The sequence below is a fragment of the Ostrinia furnacalis genome, unplaced genomic scaffold, assembly GCF_004193835.3.
Source record: "Ostrinia furnacalis isolate ACB-3 unplaced genomic scaffold, ASM419383v2 OfSCF7140, whole genome shotgun sequence".
In the NCBI taxonomy this organism is placed as follows: Eukaryota; Metazoa; Arthropoda; class Insecta; order Lepidoptera; family Crambidae; genus Ostrinia; species Ostrinia furnacalis.
Window position 1 is genome coordinate 66767 of NW_021137379.1, and position 18587 is coordinate 85353.

Genomic DNA, 18587 nt, shown 5'->3' on the forward strand with positions numbered 1-18587 from the left:
GTCATGGTCAAGGTTATGATAATGGTTATGGTAAATTGCAAAAACACACAAGCAGCACCCACCTGGAAGGCGTTGAGCATGGCCACGTGGTCGGAGGCGCGCTCGCCGGCCAGCGCGCGCTGGTGCGCGGACAGGCGGCGGCGGCCCTCCAGCGCGAACACCTCGGGGAACGTCGTCGAGTTGGCCGCCATCGTGGTTAGGGCGTCTCCCACGCCCAGTACGAAGCCGAGGACCATCATCTTGCCTAGGCGAGGCTCTGGAAGTATTCAAATGTTAAATTAATATGGTTTCTTCGTTGGCACGATTTTTTTTGTTAGGCTAGTTTCAGAGTAACGCTGGCGGCACGTGCTGTCGGCCAGTGCGTCTCAATAGCGCGCGCATGACCGGCAGACCGCTGTGAAACGAGTCTTATTACTGTTACGTGTACTGTTTGAACGGCGTGTCTATGAAACGCAAATTAATACTACCTAGAGTAATTGTAAGTGCGCGCGTGCGACCGGCACCGGTTAAACGCTTGACTCTGAAAACAGCCTTAATCGTGGTTTTGGAAGAGCCTGGTTGTGGCTTTTGAGGTCAGTTGCGGCTTCAGAAGCCGTCTGTGTCTTTAAAGGAGGTCGATTGCAGCATTGGGAACCAGTTGAATCTTCGAAGGAGATCGATTGCGGCTTTAGAGAAGTCCGTCAACTACTTGTTGATATTTTATTTTCAATATTTCTAGAGTTCTAGTTCTTCTAGAGTTGTCATTATGCGAAGTTGACCAAATGCGAATTTATCATTGTGAGAAATAGACATTATGAGAAGTTGTCTTTTAGCGAAGTTGACATTTTAAGAAGTTGTCATTTCGAGAAGTGGACATTTTGCGCCCCGGTTGTTATTTTGAGAAGTTGTCATTACGAGCTGAAACGATAATCACGCCGTGAGTTCTTAGCCTTAACTATAGGCAGCTTCGCGAGTATAGTCCCTAGCGGCGTCAAGGCATCCTGGTTGGCCACATCCAAACATACCAGTTCTCTCAACATGACTTCTGCCTCTATGACGGCGTCAAGCGCACGCACTGTATTTCCCATCGTATTCCTATAGCAATAAGGTCGACTATCATTTACCAATAGGCAGCTTCGCGAGAATAATCCCTAGCGGCGTCAAGGCATCCTGGTTGGCCACATCCAGACACCCCAATTCTCCCAACATAGCTTCTGCTTCTATGACGGCGTCAAGCGCACGCACTGTATTTCCTATCGCATTCCTATAGCAATAAAGTCTACTATCACTTACCGATAGGCAGCTTTGCGAGTATAGTCCCTAGCGGCGTCAAGGCATCCTGGTTGGCCACATCCAGACACCCTAGTTTTCTCAGCATGGCTTCTGCCTCTATGACGGCGTCAAGCGCATGCACAGTGCACTTTCTGTCATATTCCTATAGTAATAAGGTCGACAATCACTCACCGATGGGTAGCTTTGCGAGTATAGTCCCTAGCGGCGTCAAAGCATCTTGGTTGGCCACATCCAGGCATCCTAGTTCTCTCAACATGGCCTCTTCCTCTATGACGGCGTCAAGCGCATGTAACAGAGCAATTCCTGTCGTATTCCTATATCAATAAAGTCTACTATCACTCACCGATGGGTAGCTTCTCTAGTATGGTCCCTAGCGGCATCAAGGCATCCTGGTTGGCCACATCCAGACACCCCAATTCTCTCAACATGACCTCTGCTTCTATGACGGCGTCAAGCGCATGTGGTAGTGCAATTTCTGTCATATTTCTATAGTAATAAGGTCGACTATCACTCACCAATAGGCAGCTTCGCGAGTATAGTCCCTAGTGGCGTCAAGGCATCCTGGTTGGCCACATCCAGGCATCCCAGTTCCCTCAACATGGCTTCTGCCTCTATGACGGCGTCAAGCGTATGTAACAGAGCAATTCCTGTCGTATTCTTATAGTAATAAGGTTGACTATCACTTACCAATAGGCAGCTTCGCGAGTATAGTCCCTAGCGGCGTCAAGGCATCCTGGTTGGCCACATCCAGACACCCCAATTCTCTCAACATGACCTCTGCTTCTATGACGGCGTCAAGCGCATGTGGTAGTGCAATTTCTGTCATATTTCTATAGTAATAAGGTCGACTATCACTCACCAATAGGCAGCTTCGCGAGTATAGTCCCTAGTGGCGTCAAGGCATCCTGGTTGGCCACATCCAGGCATCCCAGTTCCCTCAACATGGCTTCTGCCTCTATGACGGCGTCAAGCGTATGTAACAGAGCAATTCCTGTCGTATTCTTATAGTAATAAGGTTGACTATCACTTACCAATAGGCAGCTTCGCGAGTATAGTCCCTAGCGGCGTCAAGGCATCCTGGTTGGCCACATCCAGACACCCCAATTCTCTCAACATGGCTTCTGCTTCTATGACGGCGTCAAGCGCATGTGGTAGTGCAATTTCTGTCATATTTCTATAGTAATAAGGTCGACTATCACTCACCAATAGGCAGCTTCGCGAGTATAGTCCCTAGTGGCGTCAAGGCATCCTGGTTGGCCACATCCAGGCATCCCAGTTCCCTCAACATGGCTTCTGCCTCTATGACGGCGTCAAGCGTATGTAACAGAGCAATTCCTGTCGTATTCTTATAGTAATAAGGTTGACTATCACTTACCAATAGGCAGCTTCGCGAGTATAGTCCCTAGCGGCGTCAAGGCATCCTGGTTGGCCACATCCAGACACCCCAATTCTCCCAACATGGCTTCAGCCTCTATGACGGCGTCAAGCGCATGTGGTAGTACACTTTCTGTCGTATCCTATAGCAATAAAGTCTACTATCACTTACCAATAGGCAGCTTCGCAAGTATAGTCCCTAGCGGCGTCAAAGCATCCTGGTTGGTCACATCCAGACACCCCAATTCTCCCAACATGGCTTCAGCCTCTATGACGGCGTCAAGCGCATGTGGTAGTGCAATTTCTGTCATATTTCCATAGTAATAAGGTCGACTATCACTCACCAATAGGCAGCTTCGCGAGTATAGTCCCTAGCGGCGTCAAAGCATCCTGGTTGGCCACATCCAGACATCCCAGTTCTCTCAACATGGCTTCTGCCTCTATGACGGCGTCAAGCGGCGGCGGTTCTGGTGCCTTGGACAAGAAGTGGCCTATACTGCCTAGGCGGAGGAGCTTGATGCTGCAAAGATGATTCGTGGTCAGTTAAAACGTCAATTAGCTTCAATTAGGACATATCATATCAGTAGGCCTAAGATGCGCGCCGTGATAACTTTTATCGACGTCAATTAGTATGGGCAAAATCGATAAAATAGCGTGATAACGGCCTATCACGGCGCGCATCTTAGGCCTACTGGTAATTTATTCGCCACTAGCGGCTGCCCGCGACTTCGTACGCGTGGACCTCGTTTAATTACTAATGATGTTGATAGATGCGGTTTCACGGCTTCCCCGCATGAATATTTAGGAATGTTAATTTTTTTTGTCCAAGGCTGTAGATTTTAACCAATGACGATAGATGGCGCTNTCGTTTAATTACTAATGATGTTGATAGATGCGGTTTCACGGCTTCCCCGCATGAATATTTAGGAATGTTAATTTTTTTTGTCCAAGGCTGTAGATTTTAACCAATGACGATAGATGGCGCTTTTTTTTTTTTTTTTTTTTTTTTTTTCTTTCTTTTCTTTTTACCCACATCTTATTTATTTATTGAAATTTAGTTTGTCACATATCGTCATAAATTATAGCCTATTTGGGTTATAAACAATAATACTGTAAAGTTTCAACAAAATCCGTTCAGTAGTTTTTGCGTGAAAGAGTAACAAACATCCAGACATCCACACAAACTTTCGCATTTATAATATTAGTAGGAAGGACTGCAGGAGCCCAGCTCTTTAATTTTCCAAAGGTAAAGTTTTACAATTTATGCTGGCCAGTGTTGGGGAGGCCTGGGAACTCGCATAGGATCACCCCCATTTTTCCAGTGATGTCATCAGAGGCTACTAAGGCGACTAAAGGAGAAAATATACAAACATCAGACCTCCCCAAATTATGGCAACGGACTAAGACCCGGTATCCACCAAAGGAGGGAGATGTGTTTGAATAACCAATCAGATTTTGTTATTTCAACATTAAATCCTCAGTCAGCTTCGGTTCAGATAACTGATTGATTATGCAAATACATCTCTCCTTTCCGCTTTGGTGAAATCCGAGTCTTAGGTGAAATGGATGATTTGTGATTTGTCTTACCTGAGAGCCAGCTCATGTAGCGGAGTGCGGAACATCTCGGCCGTTTGGTGTTCTTCGAGTTTGTCGAAGCGCGCTCGTGTGCAAAGCGTGAAGCAAACGCCAGGCCTCACACGGCCTGCCCTGCCTTTGCGCTATAACAAACAAAATATTATTATTGAATTTGCTTTCGGCATTTCATATTTGGTCGTCGTTTCAGCCAAATGACGACCACTGCTGGACAAAGGCCTCCCCCAAGGATTTCGACAACGACCGGTCCTGCGCTGCCCGAATCCAGATTCTTTGTGCAACCTTGACCAGATCGTCAGTCCACCTAGTGGAAGGCCTGCTCAATACGTCTCCCGGCTCGTGGTCGCCACTCGAAAATCTTCTGCCCCAACGGCCATCAGCTCCACGAGCTATGTGCCCCGCCCACTGCCACTTAATTTTAGCAATTCTGCAGGCTATTTCCACCACTGGTTTTTATAAAAGGTCAATCATAAATAGCTAACCTGCTCCTAATTAGTGGCGTATGACGTCATGTTATTGTGTGACGTGAACAGTTTCATCTTAGCTTTGCACGAGTCTATGACGTTGACTGTGTACTTTATACCTTTAATTAAGCCTGAAAATATGTTTTTTACGCAGGAAAGGTCTAGAAATACTAACCTGCTCCAAATTAGTCCTGCTGGCCCACACAGTGGCGTATGACGTCATGTTGTTGTGTGACGTGAACAGCTTCATCTTAGCTTTGCACGAGTCTATGACGTTGACTGTGTACTTTATACCTTTAATTTAAGCCTAAAATTTTTTTTTTACGCACGAATGGCCTAGAAATACTAACCTGTTCCAAATTAGTCCTGCTAGCCCAGACAGTGGCGTATGACGTCATGTTATTGTGTGACGTGAACAGCTTCATCTTGGCCTTGCACGAGTCTATGACGTAGACCACGTCGTTGATCGTGATTGACGTTTCTGCGATGTTGGTTGATAGGATCACCTGAAATTAAATAATAATAGGCATGGTGAACAATTTTTATAGCTGTGTAATTTAGCTTATGTCAGAGTCGAACACCGTTTCGTTTACATATGACATTGATCGGAGGGCCTAGTGTGAGCGCGTTAAAAAATGACATTAAATGTATGACGGATTGTACAGCGCCCCTATCGGAAAAGTTCAAGAACTAAAATTTTCATACAGTTTACTCACTAGTGAGCGCGTTTGATGTAAACTCACACTCAGCCCATTTAGCATGCGTATTTTCTCTTCTTTCCATGGCGAATATTTTTTTTACAATGGATGAAGAATACGCGCGAACGTCACTCACTGCTCGCTCGAGAATCCCTTTTGGATTGAAAGCGCGTCAAGGCAACGCGTGTGTTTTGTTTTCGATACCTACTCGGAGATATTAACAGGCCTGCTCCTATAGTTCGTTTCATCCACGAAGACGCGCCCCACCAATTTTGGGTTGAGGGAAGCGCGGGGTGCGGGGAGTTTGATCCGAGCAATCCGAGCGGCATTATTGTAGTGTGCGTGTGTGTGGATAATTTAGCGTGTACCGATAACACTCAAACATTAGCGGAAGAATGGTGTTGCGCGTCTTCGTGGATGAAACAATGTATACTTACTACTACAAATCTTATCACACGTACCGAGTAAACGGACGAGACATTAAAATGTTTACTTGGCCAAGACAGTGATGTAAGCGAGTAGCTGTTAAAAACGTGTTTTGAAATTAGCAGTCAGTTCAGTTCAACAAAAGGAGGAGGCTCTCAATTCGGTTGGTATTTTTTTTCTCTAGTCTGTGGACGTGACGTCAATCATTTGGCCGAGTGGCGAGTGGCGAGACAGTGCACGTTCAGACCTGCCCAGCGAGCGAGCGAGACAGTGCGGGGCAGCGGGAGGGTGGATACTCGGCCTAGTAAGTTGAACGGGAGTCGAGCTACTGTCTGGTCGCTTTGCTCGGCCGAGCACTTGGCCGATCACTCGGCGCTATGTTCATACGCACCGAGCACTCAGCCGAGAGCACTGTCTCGCCCGATTACTCGGTACGTGTGATCAAGGCTTTACTTGCTAACAACTACTACGTACCTTGGTAATTCCTGGTGGAGGCGTAACAAACACCTTCTTCTGGTCTTCCCTAGGTATCTGGCTGTGCAGCGGCAGTATCACAAACTGGGACTGGTCCCCGAACATCCGGTGCTGGGTCAGATGCTTCATCAGCGCGAAGATGAGATTCCAACCGGGGAGGAACACTAATACGGCGCCTTCCTTGTTCAGATTGGCGATGTAGGTCAGTATGGCTTCTATGAGTTCGAAGCTCATCTGTAATAAAGTATTTAATTGTAAGTTTCGGAACTTCCATAAGTATAAAATAGTTCTTGCTAAAGTTTTAGGTAGCTATCTGACGTAACTCGCACAGAAAGAAACAACACAACAGAGAGTAGTACAACTCAAAATACTTCTTTTACAAGAACAGCAAGTATTTCATGTAGATTTGAACGCACATTTTGATAGTAGCAATAACTCGATTTGGGATTATTTTGAGTTGTGCTGCCTTTTCTTTATGTTTGCGAATAATGAAACTGACTGACTAATAAAATAACGGTTCCATTGACTTAATAGATAACTGTCTAAGACCTGTGAAATCAAAAGTTGTGGTTTATCTGTCAGGTAAGTTACTGGTAAACTACCAGGGGCTTTATCATCAAGTGGTGATACAGGAGAAACACAATCGGAAAACAATATTTTGACAATTTATAAGTGCTGTTATGTTATAGTATGTTAAGCTGATAAATATATTTTTGGCTTATATCTTACATCTTTTTCCGAGAGTTGTTGTAGAGACCTTGTCGTTTCCGGCGAATAGTCGTTGCTCAATTGGCAGTTCTTGTTCAAATCTTCATCTTGCTCGTCCGCGCCCAGACCTATTTAAAATAAAATGAGACAATTAAAAAAAAATCAACTCTAAGCACATGAGAATATTGTTGGCAAAAAAAATTGGCTAACTTTAAAAAAATAATCCATTTTATAAATTGGAGGATTGCATTGCGTCAAATCCCGGAACATGTTCATGTTAATTATATGTTAACGGTCACGAAACATCTCTAATTTGATCATTGTTCATCACCCATCACAAAGTACGTACCTTCATCGTCATCTTCCTCGTCGTCCTTATTCGCCCTCTTGCCTGAGGACTTGCGTTTCCTCGAGTCGATCGGAGGCACGAACTTGGTCAGCTCTATGCAGTCTTCTAAGAAATATTGACGGACCGAATACGTCGGGGACCAATGCTTTCCATGTTGCCCGGTTGGTAGCGGCCTTCGTCCAGCGCCTGCCTGCTACCTTTATGATGTCGTCGGTCCATCTTGTGGGTGGACGTCCCACGCTACGTTTTCTGGTACGCGGCCTCCACTCCAGAACCTTCGGCCGTCAGTTCTGCGTACTACATTGCCACTTCAGCTTGCTAATCCGTCGGGCTATGTTAGCGACTTTAATTCGTTTACGGATCTCCTCATTTCTGTTCATCACCCATCACAAAGTACGTACCTTCATCGTCATCTTCCTCGTCGTCCTTATTCGCCCTCTTGCCCGAGGACTTGCGTTTCCTCGAGTCGATCGGAGGCACGAACTTGGTCAGCTCTATGCAGTCCTCCAAGAAGTATTGGCGTACTGGATACGTGCGGCCGGGGACCTGTGTTGGTAAAAAAACGTTGATAAAAGTATTTTTGAGTGTATTTAACGACGGCTTCGAAAAAAGAGATGTTTAGAGTTGACGTTTGTAAGGCCTCAGCCTCGAGTTTAGCGGGCAGCGGGGCGGGAGCGGCGGCGGCGCGGGAGCGGGGCGGGCAACGCAGACCCGTTCTCGAAACAAGCCAGCTCGCGCGGCGCTTTAGCGGCGAAGTGTTGTGTTCGGGGTTGTGTTGTCGAGATATTTGTTTTTATTCGCAAACGAAATGTCTGAGCAACGNCACATATGAAAATAGATGAAACTAGACCTATTTTTATCGACAAAAAAGAGGTCAAAATTTTTTTGAGATTTTTTTTTAATTTTTTATAGATTTTTTTTTCTTCCAATTACTTATTGTAAAAAAAACGTAATAACTTTTAAACTAAGCGGTATATCCTGATAAAATAAAAACAGTAATAATGCTAAATAACAGGCGATACTAAAAAATTACATAAAATACACAAAAAAGGCCTACAAATAATAAAAAATGATACTTTTTGAAAAAAATTTGCTTTTAAATTCGTGTTTTTTTGGTTATTTGATAAATTTCTTTAAAAAATGCCCCTATAACCGGTGGTTTTTATTACTTTGTATTATTCTCTATCGTATTACCTTCGTAAAACCAAAAATCGCATGTCTCTATCCCTATCACAACGTTTGCAATGATCGTTTGAACTAAGCCTCTCCGGGCGCGCCATTCAACGCTTCGTTAACAACGAAACTGAAAATGGCTCTAGATTTGTAATTTTGATAAAGACAAGTTACATTTCAAATAAAAACAAAAGATTTCGAAGTAAAATAAGCATTTTAGTTAAAATTAAATTTGTCTCTACCTGTAGCGGAGAATAATGTTGTGGTAGTCCTTTGTTCAAATGATCATTGCAAACGTTGTGATAGGGATAGAGACATGTGATTTTTGGTTTTACGAAGGTAATACGATAGAGAATAATACAAAGTAATAAAAACCACCGGTTATAGGGGCATTTTTTGGAGAAATTTATCAAATAACCAAAAAAACACGAATTTAAAAGCAATTTTTTTTCAAAAAGTATCATTTTTTATTATTTGTAGGCCTTTTTTGTGTATTTTATGTATTTTTTTAGTATTGCCTGTTATTTATCATTATTACTGTTTTTATTTTATCAGGATATACCGCTTAGTTTAAAAGTTATTACGTTTTCTTTACAATAAGTAATTGGAAGAAAAAAAATTCTATAAAAAATTAAAAAAAAATCTCAAAAATTTTTTGACCTCTTTTTTGTCGATAAAAATAGGACTAGTTTCATCTATTTTCATATGTACACTTTAACGTGACTCACACTGTATATACTTGGCAGGATCTAAAACTCCGTCACCGCGATGCAGGTTTGTATGAGCGGCGGAGTGTGCCATAGTGAAGTAGTGACAGCGCCATCTGTTGGTCACTAGTTTGTAGTGGCGTCGCCACAAATACATGGCAATACCACAAAATGAACACAAATCTACACAAAACCCACCATTCTTCCAAAAATGTTTGTTACATTTCGAAATAACTTCATAACTACATTTCAATCTCATCTCATCTTCAAAGTCCTGAAGAAGAAGAAGAGAAAAAAGAAAAATGGCGGCACTGTAACACTTTCACTTATAACTAGAGGTCCCCTTTCACGCGACTGCTTCTGAGTAGCATTCAAAATCAAATTCTGGTTTTTGTGTCGTAAACACGCGGTGAATAGGGTAATGTACCCGTACACTGTCATCCTGGGACTTACCGGGAAAGGCCATTTGAAAATGACCAGCAAATTGGCTGTGTTGGGATTTCTTTATACAAAAAGCTTTGTGTCTGAAACAACCTTTATTTGGCTTTTCAATTCAGAATACGTAGGAAGTTTGTCTCTGAAATAGCCATTTTGTCTCTGAAACCAACCTTTTCAGTTCAATTCAGAATACGCAGTAAGTATTTAAGTATTTAGCTTTAAATGTTAGTTTTGGTGATAAAAGGTTGAGGTTATTTTAAATAATTTTAGTAAAAAATAAGCACACTCCAATATCCATCAATCCAAATGAAAATGGAACTGTATAAAGCTGATTAAAAAAAGAAAAATAACTTCTGCTTTTTACTTTCTTTTTTTAACGTTTGTTTTAGACGTGGAATCGTTTATTATAGTCTATTTCCGTACCCATTGTTTATATCGTAAACAAAGTATATTTTTCTTTAATCTGATGACCAAGTCAAAACATGGACGATGAATGGCTTTTGGTCCGAAGATAAATTGGACATCGGGACTTTTTTTTTATACAGGTTGTCCCAAAATTAGCACGTCACACTGACACCAGAGGTGGATGAGCCTAAGACGCATCGAAAAGTCATTTTTTTATTTAAATAACTAATATCAGTCATATTTCAGAACTCATCAAACTTATATAGATATTAATAACTGATTTTATGGATGTTAGTAACTAAAATTGGTCATATCTCAACTCAAAACTTATTATACTGTTCTATGGACATATCAGGCTTGATAGATGCGTCTTAAACTCCTCCAGTGTCAGATGACGTACTAATTTTGGGACACCATGTATATTAAGAAGAATTCACTTCCCGTTTTAGAAGTGTTACGATTTCCTTGTTTGTGAAGCGCAAAGGAATTTTATTGCTATTTATAATGAATTTCTTTGCAACAAAAAATGTTATTTGACGTATAATATATTTTCCGCGTTTGTCTGCATTCAATTAGTGCTAGTAAATTACTAGGATGAACTAAAATAATTGGAAGCGATGTATGATCGGAGTTACTTCAACGTGTGTTAAAAAGTATGTCAATCACTTATTTTTAAGTTAGTGATGTTATTTATGTACAGTCAGTATCAAATGATTCGTGACACCCGTAGTGGCCAAAAAGTTGGCAAAACAAACCTCATTCCGATTGTAACAAAGACGTGTTTCGAACTTATTGGCTACTTTGAGTGTCACGAAATATTTGACGCTGACTGTACAGTACATAAACATCTTGTTTTCTGCATAATTTCACCCATAATTTCTGCAAATCTAACTATGTATTAAATAACAGACACCAATATTAAACACTATAGCGTCTTATGCAGTTGTGATAGGGGCGAATTTGTAACAAAAATGGGTAGCCTGATACGTTGTCGCTATACATACTTAACTATTAATAATGGTAATAAATGATACCTACTTATCGTAGTTAGATAAACATGTATTGGATTTACTTCAAGTGTTCTTAAGGGAGATTAACTAATATTACGTAGCAACCACAAGTCTTATATTAAATATAGAACATAATTAGAATAATTATTTAAAGAAAATCATGCGCTATCGCCTCGCATAAAAGGAAGTCTTAACTATACGTAATTGTAGTCAACCTTTTGTAAATTCGTAACGGTACGCAAATTACATAAACACTTATACAAACAGATATTACCATAATAATATGAATGTGGTCACGTCCCGTCCGTCACAACTGAGGCTGCCATTAACTTGACCTTCACTGGTTGGGTTTTTATTGGCGGTCAAGCTGTATATCCTGGCTACACAAGAGTTGCAGCGGTGGGAACGAGAGGTGGGAATAGTCCCGTAGGGCTGACATCTCTATTTGACAACCACCAGGACAAGACGCGTTAAAACTCCGGATTTTGGAGCCCAGAACCTGAACCCGGTTTTTATAAAACTTAGTCGCATTGCCCGGTATTGACCCAAAACTTTTTTTTTATACCCGGACAACAAAAACCCCACCCGGAAGCCCTCTAAACACAGTAGATAATATATACTGTGCTCTAAATTTGGACAAGTCCGGGGAAGTCCGGACGGACGGCAACCCTACTCATAACAGCAATGCTACTCCGAAACGCTGTTTACGTTTCGTTACCTGTCACATTCACTCATGCCGGCATTTCGGTTTGCGCGACAGGGAGGGACATTCGAAACTTCAGATAACGTTTTTCGGATTAGCACCGCTGGTGTTGAATAGAACCACAGATAGAGCAGAACAACAAACACAATTTGTCAATAAGTAGCGCTAGTGCGGGCAAACAGTCGTGTGCGTGATGGTACTAAAACAACATTAAAATTGCTGGGCCACGATTTCATTGTTATCATCAGCTATCTGTTAGGCAAGGCGTCATAGTTAAGTATGGATAATATGGGGTTTTATGACAATATTAGTAAAACTGCTTGGTTACGATTTAAGCTGCTAAAGCCTGGACCAGGCTTTAGTTAGTATTTATTTTGACTCTTGTACTTATATCTTACTAAGATAATTTTATTAATATTTCCTAGTAGAAGCCTGGATTTGACTGTATAAAATTTACTAGGGTTTTGGGATCCAAAATGAACGCTTCGATTGCTTTTGAAATTTTGAAAAAGGCACTATCCCAGTCTATGCGTGCGTTAGTGCCACAAAATATGTTTTTATTTACATGTCCTTGCTGTTACATTTTAGATACATAGCGGTTACAATATTGGCCACTGGCCATTCAGTGCTTGTAATGGCCATCTTCCTGCGGTTCGTGTGAAGAAATGGATTCATGTCAAGGCCATTTTTGCCCATTTAGTGATGATATACAGATTGAACGACTCCAATTTATTTTTGTAGTTGCTTCAAAGGGCAGTAGGATTGTCAAATAAATATCCATAAAGTCTAACAAGAGTAATTCGTTCGTTAGTTCGTTTTAGCCAAATGACGTCCACTGCTGGACAAAGGCCTCCGCCAAGGGCTTCAAAAACAACTAGTCCTGCTTTGCCTGCATCCAGGTACTTCCCGCGACCTTCACCAGATTTTTTAAATCGTCAACAAGAGTGGTATTTTTATTAAAATAATCATTTCTAATTAGGACTGTGAGTGAGCTGTCGTACAGTTTTCTTTAATTTATATACCACAATATTATATTCAATTCAATAGGCAGGTACTCCAATGTGTCACCTGACGGCTTTTCTTGTAAAATTACCTCTAATAAGCGCTAAATACAGCAAGTAGCTTGTGACCAAGTCAAGGCGATTCATTGTTTACTAATTAAAGTCTATGGTAAATCTTCTAATGAGGTTTCATGTCATGGTCGCCATGGCGTGCTTAGATCATCGCATCATCGGTGTCAAACGTTTTAGCCGTAACTTTGGTAAATATCACAAATAATTAACGCCCTGCTTAGTTTTAATGATGTACTTACGTACGTACAGTATGTAATGTAGCATTTTGAACTTTATTCCTATAAAAATAATGTAAATAGCCTTTACTCTTGCTTTCAACTGTAATAATGACTAAAAGAGCTGAAAACAAACTTTGTTAGAAAAAATAAAGTTGAAAATAGTCTACAATGCGCAGAATTATGTGGTTGCATCACGGTTTTCCTTTGAAAGATAAAAATTCGACCTTATCACGAAGATTTAAAAGAAAATCTTTTTCATTTTTATCTTATCAGCGGTGTTTGCGGTAAGGAATGTGTAGGTTACATACAAACGACCGTATGTACTGAAACTATGTCAATATTTTTGCATTTGTATGAAATCAAGCTGAAAATTGTGAACTATAACTAACGATTTCTCAACAAAAATTAATTGTCTCTTATCAAAATCAAATATTTATTCAGTACTTAGGGTCCTTTCTAGGGCACTTGGACACGTCCCAAATATGTATAATCTTGCCCTACCACCACTTCTGGACAACATATGAGATGGTGCTGAGAAGAAATGGCGGAAGAAACTCAGTCATATTTGTCGTGCCGTGCCCCTGAATTGGCTACTACATGACTTGATGATGATGACAATGAACTATACCAACCATTGTCAGAACTCAGAATATAAAACTTATCTAAATAAACTAAATAGTTTCAACAGTAACAGATAGAAATATAGTTTACCATAATAACGAAACCGTTACTGGACCATCCGTAAATTTTCAAAGAAAGTGTTTCGGGGAGTACAACTGAAATAGCGCGTGACGTCAGCGATGGTGTAAGTGTTTTATTCTCGGTCGCGCCAGATGCGACGTAGGGATGTGCTTATCTGATATTTTTGAGTATACAACGCGAAAAAGTTCTCAGACAAACAAATCTTCGATCCTCTCGACTTGCATCTCCTGACTCCTCCTTAGTTTCAGCCATATAATGGTTCCACCAAAACGACCGGTGCTGTGCTGCCCGCATCTAGGTACTTCCCGCGGCCTTGATCAGAACGTTGGTCCACCAGTGGGAGACCTGCCCATATTTACCAGACGGAAAATGATGATATGTCTGAAGGTGCTTCAAACGAGCTTCACCCTTATTTTCATGTCTCGGATCTTATTTGAAAATAAGATTTGACGAAACACAACAATACAGTGAATATTGTTGTTGTGGCGACAAACTTAGGTAAGATGGTGGTAGCTTGCCAGGCCTTAACCATTTGACCACCATGCCTTGCTGTTGAATGTTTCTTTGAAAAATCAAAATCTTAAACAAATTGCATATAGGTACACAATAAAATGTACACTAAGTTACACGGATGAAAATCAAACTTCTAATATTCTTTAAAATAACCGAGAGCCAGACCACAATGATACATCAATGAAAATGAATTAATCCCAACACTAAAATGTAAATTTTACAAGGTTGCAGCGACGAAAGCTCTGTTTGGTGGGAAATTGAGGTGCGGTAGGATAACCTCAGGAGAGAGGGCGACCTAGAAATGTGGAGCCGATGGAATGTACCGCCGGCATTCCGTGTGCCATAGATTGTCAACCTGTTCAGAATTGAGACGAATAAGCAGCGTAGCTTTTTTTTTATGTGACAGGAGGCAAACGAGCAGACGGATCACCTGAGTGATTACCGTCGCCCATAGACACCCGCAGACCCAGGGGCGTTACAGGTGCGTTGCCGGCCTTTAAGGTGAAGATAGCTTGCTGGATATTGCTATTTCAATCAAAGAAAATACAAGATACAAGTTTCTTCAAAAATATTCGTTAAAAATTTAATAAGTGCGAACATTGGCGACATAATACGTGTATTTGTTTAAATTTTTGCGCCTAAGAATATTTTTACAAGTTCGGGAAATGAACCCAAGACTTTTCGCTTCCCAACTGAAACTGCACTAAGGCTGCAATTTTTCAAGTTCAAAGAAAAATATTTTTTGATTTGAGTAGTCGATTTTTATCCCAGTCTGTTCCTTGCAGATTGAGAAGCACAGGATTCAATAAAAGAAAAGCGCACTGGCTATATGTAACCTATAGTTATGTGTCGATTAATAAAGTGGGTGGGGCTGGGAATCTGTTTGATAAACATACCTACTAAACCTTTATCAAGGGTCAACTTGTACCATACAGCGCCCTTCTCAACCTTAGGGCTCAAATTCACATGCGAAACCAGATAGAAGTTATCTACAAAGAGAAAAGATCTTATTGTTTGTTTGTATTGAATATGTTCCGAAATTACTGGACCAATTGTAAAATTCTTTCACCATTAGAATCCTACATTATTTCTAATGAACATAGGTGGTATGAAATTCGCCGGGTCAACAAATTTTTGGCTGCTTGTTTTGAAAGTTCGTTACAACTTTCGTTCGTCACATAGATCATAATTATAACGTACAGAACGTCGCGTTTGATGTTTTTTTTTTTCGATACTAAATAAGAATATTCAGCACTTACCTACATTTGAGATATTTACGTAACATAATGGTTTTCAGATGGACGTGGTGATAAGAGATAACGTCTAGATACGCGACAAATGCTATCACTGGATTTGATATGAAAGCAAAGGTACCTATCATAAATATATCATATGGATATCAGCGGTGTTGGGTTTCACTAAAACCCTACGCCGAGTTTCAGACCTTTTAGTCTCAAAAATCTATACAATATTAAAGCTGAAGAATTTGTTTGTTTTACTTGAATATCAGGACTAACTACTCTGTCTGGACCGATTTGAAAAATTATTTTTGTGTTGGATAGCCCATTTATCGAGGAAGGTTATAAAACGTCATCCTACAGCTAATAGGGGCGGAGCAGTAAAGAAAAATGTTTCAACAACGGGATATATTATTCAAACCATTTTCACGACGAAGTCCCGGGCACAGCTAGTTAATTAATATCTACCACTTTATTGTAAGTTCTAGAATATACATTCTAAAGCCCACCTCTTATACCAGCACCACAAAAGGTAAATAGCATACCGAACGTCTTAATACCATGAATTATTCCCATGGGACGGTCGATATCCCATATATGGGGCGAGGGGTCAAGAAACCACGATCGATATCAGACTATGTAAGTCGTTGACCAAGCAGTTTGAAAGTAATAGACAATTAGACAACTAACTATGGTATTGGAATTCATACCATTGTATTATGCTTTTAGACTACGATATTTTATTTTAGTTATATGTCGTTGGTGTATCTTTTCAATAAATAAAATAAATATTTGATAGGATATGGCTTCAAAACACCTTAAAAGTCTTTAACGGGCATAACAAGTCCACATTTTTAATTGTTTTTGGACCTTAAGACAAGGGAATAAAGTTTAAAATTTGGTGGGAACTATATTCCCACTGCAGTATAAAGGGTTAAATATACGTCAGGTGATATCTTCTCACCACTGGCTCACGTTATTCCAGAATGCCACTGCCACTTCAGCAAAGATAATATAAAAAACACCCTGGACGGGATGTGTAAAGGAACTTTTGAAGCGAGTTTCCTATGAATATTTAGAATATTGGCCTTTCAGTAAATGAAACAAGTTAAACTAAGCCCTCGAGTAAGCAAACAGTGTTCTAAATATAAAAACAAAACATCCAAGATTTATGTATCAAAAGTATCAAATAAAGTCTTTTACACGCAAAATTTACTGGCAATAAATCTCACACAAGCATCTTTAAATTTTATTTTACGTAATTCGAATGAAAAAAATACGCTGGAATCCATAAATGCTGGATTATGCGGATCCCAGAGCTTGGTTCTCGTAAAACAGAAGGATAGGACGGTTTTAACTGTAATATGAATATAAACGTGCCCAGATTTAAACGAAAAAGGGCTCATAAAAATGCTGTACGGCGTAAAGCCACTGTTTTAATTTTTATTTGCAAAACATACTGTTTTAATAAATAAATAACAATATTATATCCAAAAAGCTTTAGGTTGATTTATGTTATGTTAAATGTTATTTGGAATTTTAAGTTTATGTAATTTAACATAGACATTTATTTACTTTGTTTAAGATAGCCCAACATTAATTGCAATTTCGTACAGACGTTGATAAATCTGTTTTAGCAGCCCATTTTCCCAATTTAAGTTTTCAATAAGACACTTTCAAAGGAATTAACTGTTTGGAAGTTGTACAAGAATTTAATTCCATGTTCATTAACAAAGTTGTTCTTGATACTTCGTGATAAAGCGGCGAGTACGAACTAATTTACGAGCTATTTTTACACTTTTTAGTTTGATTTCTTTGGAGGCTATTGTTTTATTTAGGAGATGATTGAGAGAAATCTTGATTTACAGAGAGAGGCCTATGTTCAGCAGTGGACGTCCTATGGCTGAAATGATGATGATGTGTACCAAATGGCCAAATGGCTCGCGTACGGGACTAAACTAAAACGCTAGTTACGTTTGCTGGGTTTGATTCCCGCTGGGTGCAATGGTCATTATCACGAACACGAACACTTATACGTGACTAGAGGCATGGACTATCTATAATAATCTATCAGGTACTAATTAGGATAGGAATAGTAATACTATTATCTGTGAAAATTGTCAAGACTATTCGTCTTAGACTTCGTTTCGGTCCAAGTACTTTAACTCACTGCTGGAGAAATTGATAAAATATGAATCTTATTTTTGCTCTGAAATTTTCATGACATTCGTAAAAGAACGTTACATTTCAGTGTACATTTTTAATAAGAGATTGTTATTCCCTTTACTCCTAACTACACTACTACACCTGCAATTTAGTAAAGCAATCACCATCCAGTATGCAGGCACACCTGCAGTGTTCCTTTGTTGGAAAGACGTCTAAATTACTATTTGCCTTCATAACTTGGAGTTTTCCAAGAAATTCAATACGAACGCCATTAAAATGCTCGCGTATTCATGTCTAAATTGTACACCTCCAGTTCCAGCGTCAGGCTTTATGAAACTTATATGAGCTGTCTCACAACATAGCGCAGGTTTATTCAGTAGGTTATAAAAAAGGGGTTAACTGAAGAAAGTGTAGATAATTTTTAAGGGTTTTAATCTTTCCAATCATCTGTCTCCCGCTTTGCAGCGAAGGGAAGTCGAGCTTATACTTGGAACTCTCATATTCTTCTGATTAAATTGGTTGCGGTTTCTAAGACGATATACTTTAGCTTATAAGCTATCCTCGAGAACTAACTCAACTTCACTGGTTGGTTCCCATTCACGGTCAAACTGTAGATCCTGACTGTCTAGGAGTAGTGATTAATCCGACCAATTTGGGCCATGGTGACCACTTCGACCCCTGTCTTGCCGGCGCTGGTGTGCCCAAAGATGGCTTACGTAGCCGATCTTCGCGGCAAACCCCCTCGTGCATTGAGGGTAATGCGTATGGAAATAAGTAATAGTGGTGGGAAAGCTGCTGTCTTTCCCGAAGATTATAATCCGGGCATTTTCAAGGCGAGAGTGAATAGGCACTTACAGGGCAGATATGTTCCATCCTAGACTGC

General features: G+C 40.4%; 1 protein-coding gene across 1 annotated transcript in view; it reads right to left on the reverse strand.

Moving 5' to 3' along the window:
• Positions 1 to 18587, reverse strand: part of LOC114363460 (dosage compensation regulator-like) — a 34117-nt gene that overhangs the window by 13431 nt on the left and 2099 nt on the right. Inside the window, exons 2-9 of the mRNA XM_028319184.1 lie at positions 7760 to 7904; positions 7359 to 7544; positions 7031 to 7137; positions 6302 to 6535; positions 5054 to 5209; positions 4234 to 4364; positions 2991 to 3166; positions 63 to 256 (exon numbers count right to left, since the gene is read on the reverse strand). Of these exons, the coding sequence (XP_028174985.1) occupies positions 63 to 256; positions 2991 to 3166; positions 4234 to 4364; positions 5054 to 5209; positions 6302 to 6535; positions 7031 to 7137; positions 7359 to 7544; positions 7760 to 7904 (1329 nt within the window). The remainder of the gene's footprint in view (positions 1 to 62; positions 257 to 2990; positions 3167 to 4233; positions 4365 to 5053; positions 5210 to 6301; positions 6536 to 7030; positions 7138 to 7358; positions 7545 to 7759; positions 7905 to 18587) is intronic.